The 23,462-nt window shown below is 45.6% G+C and overlaps 1 protein-coding gene across 1 annotated transcript in view; it reads left to right on the top strand.

The window, feature by feature from the left end:
- Positions 1 to 7,056: 7,056 nt before the first annotated feature.
- The window catches only part of ankrd24 (ankyrin repeat domain 24), a gene marked incomplete at its 5' end in the record, with an annotated part of 31,067 nt that continues 14,661 nt past the window's right edge, over positions 7,057 to 23,462 (top strand). Inside the window, 14 exons of the mRNA XM_083647609.1 lie at positions 7,057 to 7,092; positions 11,127 to 11,257; positions 11,883 to 11,971; positions 12,132 to 12,196; positions 12,299 to 12,356; positions 12,630 to 12,700; positions 13,289 to 13,395; positions 13,960 to 14,139; positions 17,851 to 17,989; positions 18,373 to 18,492; positions 18,612 to 18,750; positions 18,995 to 19,143; positions 21,154 to 21,314; positions 22,308 to 23,071. Of these exons, the coding sequence (XP_083503735.1) occupies positions 7,057 to 7,092; positions 11,127 to 11,257; positions 11,883 to 11,971; positions 12,132 to 12,196; positions 12,299 to 12,356; positions 12,630 to 12,700; positions 13,289 to 13,395; positions 13,960 to 14,139; positions 17,851 to 17,989; positions 18,373 to 18,492; positions 18,612 to 18,750; positions 18,995 to 19,143; positions 21,154 to 21,314; positions 22,308 to 23,071 (2,209 nt within the window). The remainder of the gene's footprint in view (positions 7,093 to 11,126; positions 11,258 to 11,882; positions 11,972 to 12,131; positions 12,197 to 12,298; positions 12,357 to 12,629; positions 12,701 to 13,288; positions 13,396 to 13,959; positions 14,140 to 17,850; positions 17,990 to 18,372; positions 18,493 to 18,611; positions 18,751 to 18,994; positions 19,144 to 21,153; positions 21,315 to 22,307; positions 23,072 to 23,462) is intronic.

Below are 23,462 nucleotides of genomic sequence, written 5' to 3'. Positions count from 1 at the left end.
GACAGCTCTGCTTCCACAGGCAGTTTGGTCGGACGGAGGCAGGAGGCTGCCGAGACACAGACAGGGGGGGTTAGTTGCTTGACCTTATTTCTGATGAGATCGTGTGAGCTAGGTTATGGATAGATGGAATTGGATTAGCTGTGTGTGTGTGTGTGTGTGTGTGTGTGTGTGTGTGTGTGTGTGTGTGTGTGTGTGTGTGTGTGTGTGTGTGTGTGTAGTTTTTGAGCGTGATAACCCCGATAAGTTATGTAGCATATTATAATGCAAGGGAGTGCAAACAATCGAAGGGTTTAAAATCAGCTCATCTTGAACTTTGTGCTAATCCACAGAGCCGCAGTAAACTACACCAACAGCTGGGCTTTACGCACTGCTTTGTTTTACGCAGGGGCAATAACGCGGTCTGGCGTCTGGACTTTGCCCCAAGGCTGCAATTACATTTCACACCCATGTAATAAAGACCGATTTAATCCTGCTGATTAAAAGAATGCAAAGAGAAAGCCATGGGAACAGCAAATAAAATAAATCATGTTCACCAAAACACGTTTGCTTTCCGTGTTTGTTTTTTCATTTCAACAAAGTATTTGGGAAAACAGTAGAAAAAGCGAACTGAGAGCATACAGCTAAACTAATGTTTATTGAAGTTCTTAGAGGGTTAGTACCAAAAACACCGCGTTTAAATGCCACTTCAGCGCTGCGCTACTTACCGACAGTATTCAGACCTTCTTCAGCCACTTTGGATGCTTTATTCCACGTTTCTTCATGTTGGTGACATAAAAAAAGACGCCAAAAGTGAGAACCCCTTTGATTATAAACGCTTTTATTCCGCAAAAGAACAGGAGAAAGAAAACAACAGCTCTTCTGCCTGTGAAAAACAGCGCTGACGTCCAGTGGAGTTCCGCTAGGAAACGACTGAGTGATGGCAAATGTGCAAGTGAGAGAGCGACTCTACAGATAGGAGAGAAACCCAACCAAGCGATTAAAGGGGAGGTGCTTCATTCCCCAGTGGAATATCTTATCCCCTTTTGCAGTCAGCCGACCGTTCATTCATTGAAATATCTGCGCATCAGAGGAGCTTAAAGAAATAGATCCCATTTAAAACCTGTAGAAGAAACCAAATGCAAAGCAGGGAATGGAAATATAGCCTATTTCATCATCTCACGCGAATGTGCTCCATCTCTCCATGTTCATTATTTAGTCACACACATCTAATGACTGTGGAGGATGTCCACTTTTTAAAGCTTTATCTAAGCTTTTTCGAAATTATTTTGCAGTAGTCCTCAAAGAAAACAACAAAAAACAATACATAATCCACTTTAGCACCACATGCTGAGTTGAGTTTATTCAGATTCAACTTTATTTATCCCAGAAGGGCAATTCAGTTTCACAGCCTACCCAACACCTTCAAAAGCTCACAGTGAGCTACAAACTTCAGACATGACAGGATGTAACATAACAGCATGACATAAAATAAACAAACAAATGCCCCTGTATTCACTCAAATCTGTTTCTACTGGAATAGCGCCACAATCCCATTAAGTTTTGAGGTCATGCACGGTTCCAGAACAAAATGACTTAGGGTGCATCTGAATTTAGTGGGGGCGGGTGCACTAGTAGTAGCGACAGTGTGGGCTGGCAACAGCAATGAAAAAGTGTAGGTGTTACGGGTCCCAACTCCCAAGATCTGAGATACGGGTCCCAGACAAACAGATGTGTTCGTTTCGAAAAATGGTCTCTAGTCTAAACTACAATGAAAATGGCTATATGGGAACTATCCTCATACGAATGAATACAATTGGGCTCATTGAATCCACAAGAGTCTCAGCTTTCCAGTCATAGCCATTTTTTGCAATTCCAAGGCAGTTTAGGGACCCCCGTATGCAAAAATATTCACATATAATTATGCAAAAATAATACATTCACACTGCATGCAAAAACCGGCATGGTTTTTTACCAAAAAACTATATGGACCTCTTTGAAAATGGTCATACCAGTTGTTCCCCTCGCCAAAATTTAGCCTAACTTTGGAGCGTTATTTAGGCCTACTCCCCTTCCCGACAAGCTAGGTGAAGGTTGGTATAGGTCTTCTAGTTTCATATACCAACACTCTAGCTTTTAAAATGAGCCTGCTACCTGTACAGCCTCTGAAAAACAGTAATATCGGCCGCAGGATTCAAATTTCAACTGAGGGTACAAAATGTTAAACTGAGGGTGCAATACATGCTCTTGCACCCCCTTAGCACCGGGCCTGTTTGAGGTTCACCTCAAAAGGTATTCTTGTCACGTGACAAGGTGTTTGTGTGTCTACACTATACGCTTTAGATCCTCAAGCTTATAGACACACAAACACACCTTATCACATGACAAAGCACTGGGCCCTTTCATTCTGATTGAAAGATAAGACATTTTGTTCACTTGGCAGAGTCAGTTTCATCCTTTCACAGATGTCCCATTATCTAAGGTCCAGGCTAGTAAATTGGATTGTGCTACAGTGGGGGAGACCATCTACAGAGGGGGGGAGGGGGGGGCATCAACAGTGGGGCAGACCATCTAAGGCTGTTAAAAGACCGTAAATGCCTCTTTTTTTACGACAGCCATGAGCTCACTTTCTCTCAGGGGCGGGAGACTGGATGAGGTCATCATGCTAGAATCCACCCCCGCTGCCGCCACCACCACCACATCTCCCCTACCTCTGCCAGTCTGCACCACTGTTCATCAAGCACTGGATCAAGACCCAGAAGTGGGTCATGGGAATCCAAAAAATGGGTCCCAAAATTATTCTGAAGGGATTATAAAGCTAATGGATAGCAACAAAAATCTTGCCAGGTCCTTGAAGAATAAGACAAGGTAGTCCAAATTAAATTATCTATGGCAGTAGAATAGTAAGATTAAAATTGGATCAATTCCATAACATAATCCATGACATAATCCTATATAATCCTATATAAAAGCATGGTAAATTAGTTTCTGTTCCAGAGAAAAATCCTCTCGGGATATGGGTCCCCAGAGAAAAAGTTTGAAAACCTCTATAGACTCATTTCACAGCAACCGTTTTGAGGTGGCAAAGCAGAAAGCAGGTGTAACCAATACTGTACAGTGTACAGAAGCCTTACTTCCTGGACTCAATTTCCCATGAGCCTCCACATCTCCCATCCGGCTGCTTTAAAGCCACTCCATTTCTCTCATAGGAGAGAGTCTACAACTGAGAGCTGTTGCTTCCCTAAGTCCTTTAACCTGTGTGTAAATGATAAAACCTAAGTTATGATGTTATGATTCATCTTTATTATGACCCATTGGAAGTTGGAACATATCTTGAGTTTATGTGCATTAATTGATATCCCCGACTAGCAGCAAATGGTGTTGGTAGATGGCAGCTGAAGTTGTGTTGGTGGTTGTTTGTAGTGTTGTATGTATTGCAATTTAGAATGTTATTAGGTACCTGTAGGGATGTGCATTCCATTGACATAGGCCAAATTATACTTTATGGATTGTTGTGTTCTTTCTTTTGTGACTGAACCACAGGAAACGATATGTAACATCCTGAAGTAATAAATGGATGTTAACCCTGACCGGATTGGACTGTGGACTGTGGTTACCTGACCGTCGCACTATGGTGGTGTGGGTTTGAACCCATGTCTAAACTTTCTTACAAATACCATTGTTGGTTTGATTCCATTTAGGTGTTCAGTGCCAGGGCGTTCATTAATGTTGTTGGTTACACCTGCTCTACTTCCTGCGTTAACACCTCAAAACTGTTGCTGTGAAAATGGCCTATACCCCTTCAATTTCTCCTCTATTCCCCACCCTCTCTCCTCTTCCCCACTTAACTTTACCCCAGCCCCCTTGTCTCGGCCTTTCTCATACCTTTGCCTCTTTTATCCCTCATCTTTGCTCCATCAATCATCTTCCTCCTCCTGCAGTCAGACCTTCCCCTGCTTCTCCTCTCTCTCTCTCTCTCTCTCTCTCTCTCTCTCACACACACACACACACACACACACACACACACACACACACACACACACACACACACACACACACACACACACACACACACACACACACACACACACACACACACACACCTCTAACCCTCATTCAAAGCCATCTCTGTCACACGTTTGAGCATACATGTCATTTTTCTGATAGCCTACTGTCCTGGCCAAGGAGAGAACCAGAACTGTGAGACGACAGAATGAGGCTAGATGGAAAATCTAGATCAGCAAGAAACAGACAATAGAGAGAGACTCCCCTCTGTCTCCCTCCTTTAGAGCAGTGCTTTTCAAAGTGGGGTCCTTGTGGAGCAGCAAAACGGAGAATGATTTATTTTCACTAGAATTCCAACCATATAACACAATGACAAAATGTATGACTATTTTGGTCATGGATGGATTTCATACACTTTCTGTAATAAAACATCTAAAAGTGTGACGACTCTCCCATTCTCCTGGCCCTGTCTTGCAGGAGCCTGGTGTCGGGGGCGTTAGGCTGATTGGGGCTAATTGGGCTTAAGAAGACCTTCAGACCATTCAGTCTCTCCCTCCTCACTGATGCGCCTTCTGTTCTGTTCATTTGTTTAATTTAGTAAATATTTCAAAAAATAATTTATTATAAATTATCGCTTTAACTTTTACTTTGGTGTGTGACTCTCCTCATATGTTACAACCCGGCTCAAGGAAGTAACAAATGAGGGGAGTCATAAAGAATTGTGTTCGGCCACAGCTATGCCACTTTATGTGCGATTGTGCTGAATCTTTCAGCAAGTGTAAAGAGTACCCCTAAAGAGTCTCTAATTTGGTAATTAGGGACAAAATGGCCCCCTAAAAAAGAGAAGTAAGCTAATTAATCGCCAAAATGATTGAACGCGGGTTCAGCACCATGGAGAGCTCCCTTTGTTAGCTACTGGTGGAAGACACCTGAGTGGAGGAGCACAGGTGAGCAGAATGGGCCTTTTTCACAGCCGCCATTTTGTGTCTAAAAGGCAGGGTAAACACAGGTGCAACCAACTCACTAATTAGGGCCCCAGCACTGGAACACCTGAATGGACTGGAAGTTGGAAACCCTAATTCATGTTTTGGTGCAGCTGTGTTACTTCCTGCCTTTTAGACACAAAATGGCTGCTGTGAAAAAGGCGTATTGGAATCAGCCAAGGAAAGTGGACTATGAAAACCCTCTGGGGAGAGAGAGGAGAGGCTGCATGCCAACTCTGTGAGTGAGGCCTGACGTAAATGGCCAGTCACACAGGGATGGGTATTCCGCTAACTGGTCTGAAGGATGAATGCACCGGGCCCAGATGCACCCATTCATTCTAACGGCCCCAACACCAGGCTCCTGCAAGACAGGACCAGGAGAGTGGGAGGGTCGTCAAAAAAGCAAACAATCTTATCAGACGATCTTATCAAAGGGGGGTCTTTGTGTCAGTTTAGGGGTCCTTGACGTGAAAAAGTTTGAGAACCACTGCTTTAAAGCATCAATTGGAGTAGGCTACTCTACACACATGTAGGCTACAACTTCACATGCAATATTTAATCACAAAAGTTCAACGGGTATGATCCAAAGCAATGCATGTAATCTGAATTTAATCACTAAAGATTTTGATTAGATTTAGGGGGTGCACAGTAGCCTACAGACAGGGAAGAGTTAAGAGAAATTCCTGGTTTCCATGGTTTCCTCTCCCTTGCATTTACTGCCCTCATTTGGTGGCCCAGGTGTACTGCATTATTTGTGTCCCGTGGAACTGATATATGCCCCATGTCTTCCGAACAGCTCATACATTCATCTTTCTGTGAAATTAATTAGTAGTAGTAGTCATGTCATACCCTATGTCAAAAACTACAGATGAAAATGCAGGAATGTTTATTTTTCATTAATGTGCATTTCCCCTGTAAAATAGAGCATGGACCTCAGTAGCAAGTATTTCAAGGCTAGTAGAGTAGAGGTAGGCCTACATTTAATAGGGGACGGTTCAGTCCACATTTATTTTATCACTCACCATACACTTTCATCAGTCGAAACCGAAACCATACCAATCCTTCCGGGTTGTTCACCTCCAACGTTGCCATTGGTTGAATGCACTTTTTAGGCGTTAGTGATTGGCCAAAGCCTCCAAAATAATGAACTCTCCCATAACCCCATCAGAGGTGCTGCTGCAGCGCAGACTGACAACACTGGTAGGCTCTGCAGAGAGAAGTCTTACACATGTTATAGACAGACAGTAGTAGCCTAGCCTGTTACAGACTAGAGTGAAAACTCTTCCTTCAGCCAAATATTCCACGCTACTGTCCCACTACTGCTAGTGCTCACACAATCCGTCATTTAGAATCGCCAATCACACGCCGATCCGGCGATTTGCGCACTGCTGATTGGTTGATTTACGATTAGGGCGGGCGCATTTCTCCCATGTTTTGTTGTGAGCAGCAGATGGGACAGAACAGAAGACACACCTGCCTGCCTGCCTGCCTGCCTGCCTGCAACACGCCAGTCCTCCACAGGTAGTATATCCTCCAGTGGACCATTGACTTGTGTGAAGTGTGAATTCTAGGCTATTTACCTGCTTATGAGTAGGATTTATGTTAAATGTTTGTGATTGGTAGATTGTTGATGAAAACCCTTCTCATCCTTGCCTTGGACACCTGTGTGAATACATTTACATTAGCATGGTCTTCTAGTTCCAGCCTACTATATAGCCTTCTCATTTCCGGTTACATACTGCCACTCCGACATGCTGCCACTCCGACGTTCTGCCACTCCGAAATATCGGCACTCAGAAAGGGATCATGTCTATGTTCCCCGGGTTCTATATTCCCCGTTTTTCACGCCAAACCTAACCTCCCCCCATGCCTAAACCTAACCTCCACCAGACCCTAACCCAAAACCTAACCTCTCCCACCCCCACGCCTAAACCTAAGGTCGGCATTGCGGCTTCTAAGGTGAACGACTGCCAGTCCGAATAATGGAAGTTAACGTTCGGAGTGGCAGGGCTTCGGAAAGGCAGTCAGTAGCCCTCATTTCCTACCTTGTCCATTGCAGTGTTCCTGCTGAGACCGAGCCTCTCAAACCGTTATGAAGAGTCTGAAGGCAAAGTTTAAGAAGAACGAGGTAAGACACGCTCACTGGAGCATGATCACTGGGTCTATTCCAAAATGTTCTCAGCAACTTTCTGTTTGTTTTCATTATTGCAACCATGCTGGTTTTGGGATACAAGCCACACACGCTTTGTTTTAACCTATTTGTACCTAGTGTTTGTTTAGCTGCTCTACATTAGCCATTTAAATTGGTCCCAGGTAGTGCTACGGTTGTGTGTGTGTGTGTGTGTGTGTGTGTGTGTGTGTGTGTGTGTGTGTGTGTGTGTGTGTGTGTGTGTGTGTGTGTCTGTGTGTGTGCCTGGGGGGCACTGGGATTCAGTGTCACTGAGCAGCAGCAGGAGAGCATGGCCGACTCCAGACTGGTGCTATAACCACAGTTCTCAGGTAGCCTTCAATTATTCACGCACACGCGTGCGCGCACACACACACACACACACACACACACACACACACACACACACACACACACACACACACACACACACACACACACACACACACACACACACACACACACGTTCAGAGAATCCCCAACTTCCTGCTGTCGTCCCCATGCTGCTCTGAATGGCTTTGCATTGTGAAAGGTGAAATAATTCCTCTGGGCCGTTTGGAACAAAGTTTCTATAATATGTTTTTATTATCATTGTGTTTTTTTAAGGGCACATTCAAGCGCAGGAAGTGATGGCAAAGAGCTGCATGCTGTGTTGTGTTGTGTGTTTTTAGCTAAATGTAGCTAAATGTTTTTAGCTACATTTTGCCATCGTGTTTAAATGCCTGTCCACGGAGCTGATGGATATATACTGTCAGTACACACGTGCACTATTGGCAGTATATCAGCGCACTGGTATGAGCAGATGAACCAGCAGCCTGTCGATAACTACTGTAGGTGGCTTCCATAAACAGTCTGCTGCCCAATAGCTGACCATTTGGAGCCTGGTAGGGCTGTTAGCTGTTAGCAGTAATGCAGAGCCTGTTACTGTAAGTGGTTATCCTACTGTAAACAGTCCGGGAGAAGTCCTACTCCCCATGCAGTGCCTTGGTCTGTACAGTGAGTGATCCTACAGCCTGGGTGATGTGGCTGCTCCCCTATTCATTTAACAGCCACTCAGGGAGTTCATGTCTCTATAATAGTCCAGCTGTCATAATAGATAGATAGTAGAGGTGTGACGATACACCGATCCATATCGATGTATCGATGCGTCATCAATATCGTATTGTGAAAACATCGATATTATCTTGTCATCTTTAAGATACACCTTGTAAATCCAAGGTGATGAAGCACAGATGTGCGTGGCTTCATAATTGAAAGGTCATCAAGGGCTCTTTAAGTTAACTGATTAAAAAAAAAGCATTTGCACTTCAACATGAGAAATGTGGCACTTCACTTGTTGTTGTTGTTGTTGTTTTAATTTAAATGTCTGGAAGAGCTCAAAAATAAAATTGTCAAATTATAATTTAGTTGCTTTTCGTGAGCGATATAAATGTAACCGATTGTGTAAATGGACCTGATATCGTCTCATATCCATCGCAGGCCCCTGCATTGAATCGAATCGAAATCAAATTGTGGCAGACTTTGCGATATCAGCAAATATCGTATCGTTGTCCAAAGAATCAATATGATATTGTATTTTGATGAAACCTTCCACCCCTATTATAGAGATGAATAGATAGACCCCTATACTTCCTTATAGTTCTTCATGATTCTCTAACCTGATCTGCAGACTATGCCAGTGTCATTACATTACTTGTCATTTGTGTATGTTCTCACGTCCCTCTGCTCATGCGTCAGCTCCCCTCTTGTTATCTGTGTGATCAAGCCCTGCCTGAGCACTGTCTATTTCCCTTTTTCCAGCTTGCTTGCATTTGTGTGTTTCCTCATGTCCCCTCTGGCCTGGCTGTGACTGTCAGGCCAGCGGAGCAGAGCAGCTTGTCTCTCTCCCCTTTCTGCTGAGTCCTCACATCATGCAGGCCCCGTCCTGTAGCTGCAGAGCCCAGATCTGTGACGCTGCTGCCAGGGGGCACCGTGCAGCAGCACCCAAACTGATGCAGAGAGGAGGCAGCCTGCTATAGAGAAGACAGCAGTAGGTTAGAGGAAGGAGGACCAGGAGGAAAGCAAAGGAGGAGGCGGTGTGTGTGTGTGTGTGTGTGTGTGTGTGTGTGTGCGTGCGTGCGCGTGCGTGCAGTACAGTGAGCAGTCTGGCTACTGTATGTCCCTGTTAGCAGCGCAGCAGGAGCAAGAAGAGGGGAATGCGTTTTGGATGCGGGAACACCGCAAAGGGAGACGTTGTTTTGAGGACAGGGAAGACCAGTGCAGTGTTTGTGTGTGTGCATGGAGTGTATGTGTGTGAATCTATTTAAAGTGTGACTTACAGAAGCTGTTTGCCTTGCTGGTAGCATAACTATTCTGGGATGTAAATCTCTATTTGCTGTGCTCACTCTGACCTCTGAGGGTGTCTGATAAGAGGCTATGGGTAGTTGAGTTCTCTGCAGTATCGCTGTGTGTGTATGCTTGCTATGTAGCCAGGCAGTGTGAGTGTATTGTTGTGTGTCTGTGCGTATGGTCAGGACAGGCAGTACGCCCGGCGCTACATGTGTTACTGAGTGTATAGCTGTGTGTATAGCCCTGTATAGCCCTGTGTAGCCCTGTATAGCCCTGTGTAGCCCTGTATAGCCCTGTGTAGCCCTGTATAGCCCTGTGTAGCCCTGTATAGCCCTGTGTAGCCCTGTATAGCCCTGTGTAGCCCTGTATAGCCCTGTGTAGCCCTGTATAGCCCTGCTAGCAGTATGGATCCCCAGAAGCCTGTTTTTAGCCTGATGCGATTCTGTGGTCCTTGTTTCAGCCTGCTGCCACTGCCAGTAGGTATCTCCTCTCTCTACTGAACAGGCAGTCATTTGAATAGCAAAGGAAATGAATCCTTATGTGTTTATCGCTGGTTTTACATCAGTAATCTTTCAGAAGTTTTGTATGACCCGTGAAACTTCTTGTATCTCATTTGTCTCTCATACCCCTTTCACACCAAGGGTCCGACCAGGGTTATTCCCAGGTTGATTTTAGGTATGAAAGGGTTAACCCGGGTTGCCTAATCCGGGTTAGCCCTTTCGGACCAGGGTCGGACAAGGGTTAATTTGTGTGAACGGCTCCACCCGGGTTGCTATTTGTTGTGCTAACAGCGTATGCTAATTGTTATGCATCTCCTCCGGGTCGTGACCCAGGTCAGGTCAGGTCATGACCAGGTTAAACGTGTTGACTGACTTGGTGTGAACTGACAAAAGAAGGGTTGAACATGGGTCAAGTAACCCTGGCACAACCCTGCTGGTTGGTATGAAAGTGGTATGAGCTATCTCCTGTCTCAGTACAGGCTGTCACCTCACCTTTTATTACATCACATCATCATTGGTTGTGAATGTCATTCATATTATGGATTAGCACCATTGATAGTAAATATATGGAGCCTACCATTGTTTTTTGACTCCCTTGTTGAAGCCTGCGTGGCCTGTCGCCCCATCTTGGGGTCCTTGCACAGCTCATGCGCGACGGCCTGCTATTGTGATCGCAAGCTGCGCGATCACTGGACAGGCGACCTGTCAATCACCCCCAAAACATAGTTTTTTCTATTGTTTATTTTACTCTAAATGGGAAACTTATATACAAATTGTACAGTTGTTATGAAAGGTGAAATTAGCTATATAGGCCAAAACCGTGTGTTTTGGACCAGGCTGTAAAGATGCTTAATCCTGTTACAAATTGGGGCATTTTAACATGGGGGTGAACAGGAACGACTCCCTTTTGGGTCCAGCCTCAAGTGGCCATTTGATGAACTGCCGCTTTCAGTATTACTTCCGCTTCCAAAGCCCGAGCTAGCCCACTGATTAGCACACGATCTCATTATGTCGACCAGTGTCGACCAAATTCTGCTAATTCCGCTAGTATTTCTTTGGGTTGACCGGAGCTTCATTGTTGTGTATGTTATGAGATATGGAGTGTGGTGCAGTATCAGTTTCCAGGACAGGGTTGTGTGACCTGCTGTGTGGCCTGGCCCCCCTCAGAGTCAGGACTGGAGTAAGAGCGATGAGAGGCTCCTGCAGGCTGTGGAGCAGAACCAACCCGACAAGGTCTCTGCCCTCATCGTCAAGAAGGGTCTCTGTCCCACCAAGCTGGATGCAGAGGGCAAGTCGGCGTGAGTTCAACACCTACATTTTCCCTTTTTCACTCACTTGAAGTAGTTCAAACATCAGAGGTAACTGTATTGATTCCAGAAGGCGATTTTAAAAAGGTTAATAGCGTTACGTCCTCTGTTTTTCTACCCGTTTGTGTTTATTATCCTATTGTAAAGGTTAAAGTGGTAATCCACAAGATTCGGATGTTATTTTGGCGACATCTTTGGTGCCCAGAGCAGCATTGCTGCCTGTGGTGTTTTCACCACTGCACTTTCCAGAGATCACCTGCCTTAGCCAGCTAATTATGCTAATTACCCTGTTCTTCCTCTCCTTCCTCCCCCCAACAAATAAATAAATAAATCACTGTTGCTGTTTCTGGTAGAAAAACAAACAAACAAACAAACAAACAAACAAACAAACAAAAACAAAACAGCAAATCAGTCGACGATAAAACATAAATTAATTTATATGAAAATGCACAAATTAGTTTTAATGTAACACTTTTACATAGTTAGAACGTACCTTTATGAAATGTTATGAAACAAACCAATCTTAAAAGAAGAAGTGATAAAATAGAATTATGATAGATGAATAACCTATATATATATTATTTCCTGTGTCTGTATCATCCTGCTGGCCTGGCAGGTTCCACCTCTGTGCGTCCCGAGGTCGTCTGGACTGTCTGGAGGTCATCATCTCTCATGGAGCTGACCTCAACATCACTGACGGTGCTGGTATGGCAGTTTGTGACAAAAAAATAATAATTAAAATAATATCTCATACACCAAGGCTTAAAAACCAGAATAAAATGTTTGGTGGATTGTTCCAACATTAACTCTGTGCCTCTTTTTCTCTGATCATTCTCATCTGGTTTGGTTGTACTCTTGACTAAAGGCTTGAGTGCCCTTCACCTAGCAGCCAAAAACGGCCAGCCAGAGTGTTTAAAGAGACTTTTACAGGTAAAACAGTCAGTCACAATCAGTTTAAACAATAACAAACAACAAATGACTATTCATTGCAAATGTTGCATTCCTTACTATTGCATGTGATTTGTCTAACAGGAGAGTTTGGATGCAGACAGCACAGACAGCATTGGTAGGACACCATTGCATCATGCAGGTACCATTTTCAGCACCACAATAATGACACCAGTTTGGTTTGATAACTGTCATGATTTTGCACATTGGTACATTTGACAATGAGGGATATAATTCCCATTGGAGCTACCCTTCCCAAAATGCCATGTCAAAATATACCTACCATTCACAATTGCAAAAAGTAGTGTCTACAGATTCAACAACATTTCATGATGTAACTAAGACAGTAATGCGTTGTACATGTGATGTGTAAATCTCTGGAATAATCAACCATAATGCATCATCTTTCCTGCAGCGGTCAGTGGCTGCTTGTCCTGCACTGAGACGCTGTGGGACTTCAAGGCCAATCTAGATGTCCAGGACGGGGTAGGATGAGGATTTGACTGTTTGGTGTGGTTCGGTTGTAGTTGCGTTTTAAAGAGTAACTTCACCCCTGGCTGAGCCGAACTCTGGCCACTGCATTAAAAACAGCACCGTCTGTGATTGAGAGCCCGGCAATACTAGCAAGGTTCTGAGATTAACTAGGGTCCTAACTGTTCCTGAGCAACAGAAGAATTCACCAATGGTACGAAAATATGTCATTAATTCTAAGGGTTGATTTTAAAAACAGCAGATGATGACATGTTGATTCATTTCTACCTTTCTCTGAAATGCAGATTTTCTTTTTAATGAATTTGGTGTCAAAATCGTTTCATCATAGGTCAGCCATACGATTTAGTTTACAGCTCAAACAACATGTTTTAGTGTGCACTGTGCAGTACCTCTTTAGTGGTTGTGTAAGGTAAATGTGAATTTGTGATGATGATTGACTTGTTAAGTGCTCTTGCACAGTACCTTGCTCATCATGATAACTGCTCATCATGTTAACTGCTCTTGCACAGTACCTTGCTCATCATGACCACATAGAGCTGAATGTTGCTCTGTGCTGTTTGGATGTCTCTGTGTCTCTGTCAGGATGAGGCCACCCCTCTGATCCTGGCAGCCCAGATGAGCAGAGTGGAGCTGTGCGTCTTTCTGATGGGTCGAGGGGCCAACGCAAACATACAGGACAACCAGGGAAGGTACTGGACCTCTCTTCGATGTAGGGTCAGATCCAGACGTTGACTTTAGCTTCACATAATAGTGGTAAAACGTTGTCACATACAGTACTGTAACACCACAGCCTGACCATTCCAACCCAGTTATGTGCAGGGAATCCGGGGATGGAAGGCAACAGGATGCACACTTTAGGGGAATGAATACATCGATCAAGGCGTGTCACCCTTCACAGTATGCAGATTCTGACTCAATTCGTCAGGAAATATCCTAATAGCAGGTTGCCCCATAGAGAGCCCACTTCCGGTTTAGGCGTACACACCAGAGCCCTTCGTCTGCCATTGTTTTTTCCATCTAAATTTCTTAATGCATTTTACGAAATGTAGATGGGAAAAACAATGGCGGACGAATGACTCTGGGGCGTACGCCTGAACCGGAAGTGGGCGTGACTTTGGCTCTCTATTCAATCTTTGTGCCCAGTAGTGCTAAACAAAACTGAATTAAAGGCATTTCCTCAGAAGCAGACAGACTTAAAATGCCCTGAAAAGTCCATGTCCCACTGTCAGCCCTGTGTGTGTGGTGTCTATCAGGTCGGCCCTGATGCTGGCCTGTGAGAGCGACAGTGCAGAGACGGTGGAGGCTCTGCTGAGGGGCGGGGCCAACACACAGCTGCTGGACGCTCTGGGCCACGATGCCACCAACTACAGCCTGGCCACGGGCAACCAGCACATCACGCAGCTGCTGCAGGACGGACCGCCTCCTCCAGGTATGTGTTCTGTCCCACCTCTCAATTACAACAGCAGCAGCAGGGCGTCCGGGTGGTGTAGTGGTAGATGCCTACGGACACGAGGGTCACACAGGTTCGAGCCCCCGTGTTGCCTCCGGCTGGGTCGGGCGTCCATATAGGCACAATTGCCCGTGTATGCGGGTGGGAAGCCGGGTGCATCGTCGTCTTCCTCCTCCTCGCCCATTTCTGCCGTCCATTGTCATACGCGGCTCGCCGGCTGCGCGGCCTCGCCCGCAGGAGGGAGCACATAGACAGCAACGCTGTTCTCTGTGTGTCTGCTCCCTCTTTGTTGAACCCGTTGGCTGGTCCAGAGCAGAAGCTGTCATTACAGTTGCGGGTGCTTCCGGTCCAATGATGTCGAGTTTTCGAGTCACTATATTTCCCCCGCGAGGGCTCACCCGCTTCGTGTGCTCGCAGAACATTGAGCAATCGTGGGTCGCCCCGCCACCACCCCTTCTCCAATTATAGGTGTGAGATGTGTCCTGGTCGTTGCACTAGTGCCTCCTCTGGTCGGTCGGGGGGGGGCTGTCTTGGTGGGGGGGGGGGGGGGGGGGGAACTGGGGGTGAACAACGTGATCCTCCCACGCACTACGTCCTGCCAGTGAAAGTACTCGCTGTCAGGTGAAAAGAAGCAGCTGGTGACTGTCTGCATGTGATAGCCTACGGCTCTCCCCATATCGGCAGAGGTGCTGGAGAAATGACGAGACAGCAGGGGGAATTGGCCATGTACAATTGGGGAGAAAACGGGCGGCGGGGGGGGGCGGGGGGGGCATCTAGAAGAGGAAGAAATATATATCCATCTTATTTTTTAATGCCCCGCTGTAAAATAATTATGGGTGCAAGGTCCGGTCTAGAACATGAGTGATTGTTGCAGCTGGTGCATTTCCTCAAAACTCCGACGCTGGGAAAAAAAAGTTGCTTGTCACAACACTCGTTATTTGAGTGAATGTAATAATGTTATCTATCACATCCGCTATTTCTGTTGTTCTTTGAACAACTCGGGATATTTATCGGCGATATTTCTGGCCAAGCTGGATGTGATTTGCTCCGTTCGCGGTTCGCCTGCCTGCAGCTTTGAAACATCATTTACAGACAGCCAGGCTATGTCATGTCCGTGTCAACAACGTAACGGTGGGAGGGGCCTGGGAGGATGACACCGGAAGAAGCACCCATATTTCACATAAGGCATCGTGGCAGCTAGAAATAAGGTGGGATATATTAAAAAATCTACTTCCAATGAGTGGGTTCAGTGTCTTGCACAAAGCCACTTTACTGTTGATGAGCTAAACATTGATGGTTGCCAGAACTGAATTCAGACCAGTCTCTCTAACCACTAGGTCACCATGTTGCCCTCTCACAGATTGGAAGGGAATTACTTGGCTTCTACTGGAAAGTGCATAATCATTGCCTGTGAGGCTAGGGAACATTTTTCCATTGAAAAGATAGACACTCTCCACCTTCTTTTAAGCTGTGGCTGACGGACATGTTTTCGGTTATACGTATGGAGAGACTCCGGTTCCTGAGGACCAATTCTCTTGTGAAATTCTCTGCTATTTGGGAACCATTTCTGGCCTACTTAGACGAGGTTGAAAGCAACAAGTGACTTTCCCAGCTGACTTTTCATGGACACCTTGCATGGGATCCCGCGCACATCTCTTACAAGCACAATAAGCACTTGATGTGGCTGATAGCACAACGCTGTAACATTGAAATGTTGATATATATATATTTTTTTGTTTGTTTTTGTTTTGTTTTGTTCTGTTTTGTCTGAGCCTGTTTTTGTTCTGAAAATTGTAAAAAAATATATATATATATATATATATATATACAGTATATATATATATATATATATATATATATATATATATATATATATATATATATATATATATATATATATATATAAAAAGATAGACATTGTGATTCCCCTTAAGGTTGCTCCAAGATCTCAGTTATTATGTTATTATGATCATAGAATAATGCTAATTCATTTAGTTAAACCAAGTAATTAGAACAAATCAAATAATCGCAGGACATGCAATTAATATTTCATATGTTGTATGATTATTTATACAGGGGTCTTCCACCTTTTTCAGCCCAAGTACCCCTTGGTTGAGAGAGAAGCAGAGCAGGGAACCCCTACAATTTAAGAATAAATACAATTTTGTTGCATTTTAAGCGTGGGCTATAACAACATTTATAATCCAGCGCACACACCAGGATATCAGGATTAACACTTCCTTTCATTAACAGATTACATTAAGGAGGCAAAAAGGATATTGCTTCATCAGATTCGCTTTTAAAATATCGCCTATTAATGCTTGGATTTTACTCAATATTATTATTTTTTGTCTAAAATACATTAAAAAAAAATCCACAAACTACTTTGACAAAAAATGGTGGACCCCTGCAGTACCTCTGCAGACCCACTGAGGGTCCCATACCCCCTGTTGAAGATAACTTATTTATAAGAAAAGTGGACCAAATAAACGTTTTTGTGCATAGAAGCAGCTCTCTGACATGAAAGCTGCTCCGGGCAGTTAGACCAGTGTCCTGACAGACTGTCAGACCCAGTTTAGGTGCTCCGGTCTGCGGCTGTTCTCTGGATTCTGGTTCTGTTTCTCTGCTCCCCCCAGGATACGACTGTAATCCGAGGAAGTGGATCAAGGGGACAGCTGGGGGTGATTGTTAAGTGGGGTTAAAAAGAGAGAGCAAGAGAGAGAGCGACAGAGGAAAGGCTTGTTCCACTTGTATCTTCCAACAAAGGCAATGCTGATTTATGAAGAACAGATGTGTGGCTAGTTGGAAAAGGAGATGAAGGAGAGAAAAGACGCTGATGTGGGCGTGCATGTGATATTATGTTCGCAGCAAGTTTTAATTGTGTAATTGAAGAGTTATGTGGATTAGTCAGATTTTACAGTAAGGCACATGGATGGGACTGTCATGGTACAGAAAGGATGAGTGCGTGCGTGCTTGTATTCTGCACATATGTAAACCCTTGACTGTTCGCATGCCTCTCTGTGTTTGAACCTCATTGCTCTGAAGGTTGAAGTGTCTTGCTGTCTGTCTCTCTCCTCATGCATACATAGTTGAAGAGGGCATGGACGAGGAGGTAACATTGCGTCTCTGTGTTTTGCATGACTCTGCACAATATGCTACTTTTCCATAGACCCATCACATTGTTCATGTTTTGCAATATGAGATCATTGTTTTCGTGTGCTGCTTTGCTCTCTGTTGGCTTTGCTTCAGTTGCTGCCCCTGCTCTCGTAACGCTTTCCCGCATTCTCCCTTTTCATTTGGAGTTTGGCCTCTCTTTGCTTCTCTGTTACCAATCCCCAGCCCCCGGGCACCCCACCACCACCACCATCACCACCACCACCCCCACCCCCGCCCCCGCCACCTGTGCAAGGGGGGACCACCCCCCGCAAGAAAAAAAGGAAAGCCCCCCAGCCTCCCGACTCTCCTCCTTACCGCCGTACCGGCTTGTCTCCATTGATGGTACTGTGTTTCCTGCATGTTTTACAGCATCCTCCCTGTATACAGCCAATGAGATTCCAGGGTATCTTTACTTTTTGATGTTTTTTTGACAGTAAGCTGGATGATATCTCTGTGATATAACAACAACACATCCCAACAGGTCAGCTCTGCATATCGTCATGTCTGTGATGGCTAATAAAGATGCATTTCGTTCCACTCTACCCACCACCATGATCCAGGGCTTGACACCCTCTCCAGAGCCCCAGAGTCCTGCCCAGTCCCCCGAGCCCCAGTCACCGTCTCCCTCTCCCTCTCCGCAGCCCCCAGAATCACACTGCTCTACCCAGGGCGCCCTCGTAAGTCCTGCTACTTTTTATGTTTGCTTCAGTTGATTTCATATTGCTTTGCCACAGCTACAGCTGGTCCTCCGTTATACATGCAGTGTGGTGATGCTACTGACACATTTGTTTAGCTGGGAGGGCCAAGCGGGTTCGGCATAGACCTGAAGGATTTAATTCCCCATTTCTCCATAGACCCTAGATCCTTATGACGAGGATTCAGCTATATTGAGAATCAGGACAGACCATAGAATATTTCACTCACCACCCGGTTCCGTTTTTTATTTTTTACTTTTGGTCTGAATGAAACCCCTTTGGGTTGTACAGTATGCCGAACCCGGAAGAGGGCATGATTTTGGCACAATATAAGTATTCACATTTTCTGTGTTTATGTGTGTAAGCCGGAGGATGAGGAAGTGTTTGAGGAGATCCGACGGCTTCGTCTGGAGAGAGGCCGTCTGCTCCAGAAGATCAAAGGCCTGGAGCAGCAGCAGCAAAGCGCCCTCTCTGCCTTGGAGGAGGTACTGCACTGCAGGCGGCGTCAAACTCCCCTTTTCGTTGCTCTCTCTCTCTCTACAAATATTCCATTGTTCCATTTGAATTTCATATGCCCCACTTTATAGCCGTGTGTGCTCTGTAGTTGTCCCACCTGAAGGAACGTCTGGGGCAGGCGGAGGCAGAGAGGGACAGGCTACAGAGGGAGCTGGAGGACGTGAGGGGAGGCCATGGTATCGGTGCCAGTGACTCTGAGGATATGGACGAGATGTTGGACTTCCCAGGTGTGTACTCTCAGTGGGAAGCAACCCTCACCTGATCCGGAGTTCATGTCTGAAAGTGGCTTTTGTGTGTGTGTGTGTGTGTGTGTGTGTGTGTGTGTGTGTGTGTGTGTCCGTGTCTGAGTCTGTGCCCCATGCATGATGTATCCATTACAGCTACAAATTGTGAAAGTTTGATATGTGTCTATCATATCAGGGAGTACACTGATTGGTTTTTGTTGCGATTTCTCTTGATCCTCTCCTCCAGAGAAGCTGCTCTCCAGGCGGGCCAGAGCATCTCCTGCCCACGATGGGGAGACAGACTCGGGACTGGGAGACGCAAGCACTGTGGCTCAGCTCCGCAAACAAATACAAGAACTTAGCTCAGAAAACTCTGAGCTCGTCCTCAAAGTGCAGGTGAGGTCAGGCATGACATTAATGCACAAATACAAGGTATGAACCATACACTGTATAAAATAAAAAAATATGGACATAGCGACCGTGACGTCACCCATTGGTTTCTGTTCTCCTGACTTGAAGCCTTGAGTTTCGCATTGTGACCATCGCCATCTTGGTTTTCTTGGAGCCAGAAGTGACCATATTTGGAGGAGAAGAGCTGCAGCGCCGCATGCAATCATGCCCCAAAACATACTCTGCTTTATCATCTATTTTACTCTCAACGGGGCCATAATTTACAAAATGAACACCATACTGCATTGAAGAATACTTGAAACTATATACTGTATATATAGACTCATTAGGAAGTGTTTACTGAGGTATTAGATTAAGCGAGAAGTCGGGTCATTTTGCCATTCACTTCTATACAATAAGACTTACTTTTGCAACCATTAGACTAAAGAATGAGTTATATGTAAGGGATAATGTATATTGAGGCGGTGATTACGGGGGAAATAATGACCGACAGGTGGATTGAGCCCGACGCGCCAGCGGAGGGCTTAATCGTTCACCTGAAGGTCATTATTTCCCAGTAATCACCGCCTCAATATACATTATCCCGCTTAGAACACGGCCTACAACTAAATCATTCAATAATCTGACAAAAATAATTATTCAAATAGATTTTTTAATAGCGTTTTCAACGACAAAGCGGTTTCATTCGTAATTGGCACACAAGACACCACAGCTGCAACTGGTTGGCCTAATTAGTAGTGTCTGCAGACAAAATGCTCTTATCAACTGATTAATCCAGGTGTGGCAGAGCAGCGGTCGGTTGTCGAGAAATAATGACCGGTGAATATTGTTGATTGACCAATCAGAATCGAGTATTCAAGAGAGCCGTGTTCTAATTTTTTTTAAATCACCCCCGTACAGTGAACATTGAAATTAGCTATAGAGACCAAAACCATTTTTTTTTTAAACCCGGCTGTAAAGATGTTTATTTCTGCTGTAAATGTAGGCATTTTAACGGGGGAGAATGGGGAATGACTCTGTTTTGCAGCCAGCCTCAAGCGACCATTCAAGGAACTGCAGTTTTTTGGTAGTTCCACATTGGCCTCATTTTTCCGAACCGAAGGTGGTGCTTGATATAAACACACTCAGAAATCACTATCTCCCTTGTCTCTCTCTCACTTACACACGCACACACACAAAAATCCCCCCCCCCCCCCCTTCCCCCCCCCAAAAAAAGGTGGATAAATTGACAGAGGAGGATTTATTATAAGGTTGCGCTCTGGAGTAACGTTAATGAAACACTGAAGCAGTAGCGTTGGACCAGGTATAAATAGAACAGAACGGCACCAGAGAGTTCTTCACTAACTGGGTCATCCCGTTTGGAGGTAGACAGAGCTTTTTCACACTGGCGTAAAATCCAACTGAACTGCCCTGTGCTCTGGCGCGGTCGCTCAGTCACATCTATACATGTGTGACAAGGAGTGTTGTAGGCCAGGGAGTTCAGATCAGCCCTGCTGGGGCCCGGGAACAGAAAGGCAATCTAAAGTTCTGGTATGAGAGCAGAGGGAGACTGGGGTCTGTGGAAAGAGGTCATCAGACCAGTAAACTACAGCCGCAACCTCTTGATGTGGTCTCCATGCTGGGGGAGGGCAGACTAGGAGGCCATGACTCATGGGAACTTGAGTTGATTAAGTAATGACGATTTACAGCCGAGGATTGTGACCAGTCCTGTTACCGGCAACATTGTGTGAGCACACCGAGTAGAGATTCAGTTGTGCTTATATGTTTATTGCCCTCCTTGAATGTTTTTAATCTCCTAAACAATTTCTATTTTTATTCCTCCCGATATACGACCATATAGAATTTCAAAGATCATTTTAAACATCTAAATCTAGGTTCTATAATGTTATTGCAATTCATACGGTTGAGAGTTGACAAACATTAGAATGCATATTATCGAAAGGTGTCAAGCCCCATAAACCACTGCTCTTTTTGTCTCCTCTGTGCGGTGTTTAGATGCTGGAGATGTTTGAGAAGGATGACACTGACATGCAGAGCTCCAGCCCAGACTTTGTCCCTACAGCCCAGTACCAGACGCTTAGGAGGGAGTTTGAATCTCTTCAGGAGCGCTACTCTCAGGCTCAGGCTTCAGAGGCCTCCAGCATGGCAGAGGAGCGGTAATATTAATTCATTCATTCATTCATTCATTCATTCACATTGATCACAAGCAAACAGAAATAGCAATAGCATGTTCATCTTCACTCAGGGCCTTTATTGTAAGATGTGTATACTTTTGCAGATATCAGTGAGCAGACCTCAGCAGTCATTTGTGGAGTCAGTCTTATGTATAAGTGTGTCAGTGTATAAGTATCACTACAAAGTGTCAAGCTTTTGATTGGTTCTGCAGCATCCAGGTGGCTCAGCAGGCTGAAGCACTAGTGTGGGGCTGAAGATAATAAGGGACCCCTCCCATCCAGCCAATGCTCTCTTTGCCCCCCTTCCTTGGGGAAGAAGGGTACGCAGCATCAAATGCCGAACCACTCGTCTGCGTAACAGCTCGTACCCTGAAGCAGTGAGGGCCCTTAACTCCTCCTCAGTTCAGTTCACCACCCCGATTAAATTTGACCCCCTAGTCTTTTAATGCACCAGACACTTTAATGCATCATACACTTTCTTTATTGCACTAGCCGCCTGTGCCTACTCTGCACTGTACACTGTTTTGCACTCTACAGTAGTTATTCTTGATTGCATGTTCCTCTACTTTTTATACGTTGCAACAGATGTGTAGTTGTATTGTCTGTCTTTCATAGTCTGTCACTGTGATTGTTTTGTCTGTTTGAGCATATGCCAAGACAATCAATTTTAATTGATATGGCAATAAACTATTGAATCCTTGAATCCTGAATCCTGTGTACTGATCTGACTGTTGACCTCTGTTACATTATTTCTTCTCTTTCTAACATCTTCCCTGTTTCTCTCCACTCTCAACTGATAAAACAAGAAGCAACAATGTGTATATTTGTGTATTATCAGAGGTGCACTTTGGTTTTGATGTATTGTACATTATGATGATGATGCTTTCTTCACTTCTTCATGGTCACGACACAAATTATTTAATAATTGATTCATGCCTTGACTGATTGATAACCATAGTCTTGTTTTGCTATCAGGTCTCAGGACGGAGGTGAGGAGGCTCTGAAGGAGAAGCTGCGTGGCCTGGAGGAGCAGCTGGCCTCCTCCCAGACTGAGCTGGAGGAGCTGAAGGAACAGGTGCGCCTCGGGGTGCTCTCTGTGGAGAGCCTCGACGGTGACACCCCCAGGGCAGGCGCTGGGACAGGGGGTGGGGCAGAGGAGGCACAGCAGCTGAGAGCCAGGGTGACGGAGCTGGAGGCGGAGCTGGCTAAGAGCCCCGGCGAGGCAGGGGACAGTGACACAATCAAACAGCTGACGGCCAAAGTAGAAGAACTCCAAGCTGCACTGGCCAAGAGAGAGTCTAGGAAAGAGGAAGGGGAAAAGGACGAGCAAGGAGGTGAGGGCGAGACGGAAGTGAAGCGCCTCCGTGACAAGGTGACTGAGTTGGAGGGAGCGCTGGCGGAGAGCAGGGCGTCAGGGAGGCTGGATGCAGGGAAGGAGAGGGGGGATGTGGAAGGGGATCTGGTGCGTCGCCTCCAGGGGCGTATGGGAGAGCTGGAGGGGGAGCTGAGGAGGTGTGTGCCGCGGTCAGAGCTGGAGGAGGTGCAGGTGACCCTGGGGCTGCAGTGCGAGCAGCTGGCCAGAGAGAGGGCCGAAGTGGCCGGCAGGCTGAACAAGGCCCTGCTGGAACTGGAGAGACTCAGACCTCCCTCACACCAAGAGGAGGATGAGGAAGAGGAGGAGGAGGAGGAGGAGGAGGAGGAGCGGCGCTCGCAGAGCTCAGAGCCCTCAATCACATCAGGTGTGTATGTGTTTCTGTTTTCTCTACATAAAGTAATTACCCCTTTTTTGAGGAACAGAAACGTGTTTTCATAACGTTGGTATTGGGGTCAGAGGAAACTATGAATATGAATAAACAAAGTCTTACAGCCCGTTCACACCATACGCCGAAGCAACGCTCAACCTACGCTGAACCCACAAGTTTCATTTCGGCGTCTTTGTTAACAGGCGAAGCCATTCACACTAGCCGCGTGGACTGAATCCTGAACGATCGCTTGAGCGTGCGTTGAGCAAGGCACGCTCAAGCGATCGTTCAGGATTCAGTCCTATTTTCCAAGCGTGAAGCGTGAAGCTGCCAGGCATGAAGTCAATGGGAGTTGTGGGCGGGTTCAAGGCGCACCGAGCGAGACGCT

This window comes from Poromitra crassiceps (genome assembly GCF_964638095.1).
Source record: "Poromitra crassiceps genome assembly, chromosome: 12".
NCBI lineage: Eukaryota > Metazoa > Chordata > Actinopteri > Beryciformes > Melamphaidae > Poromitra > Poromitra crassiceps.
Note: the sequence above shows the minus strand (reverse complement) of the source record. Positions and strands in the feature narration are given on the sequence as shown.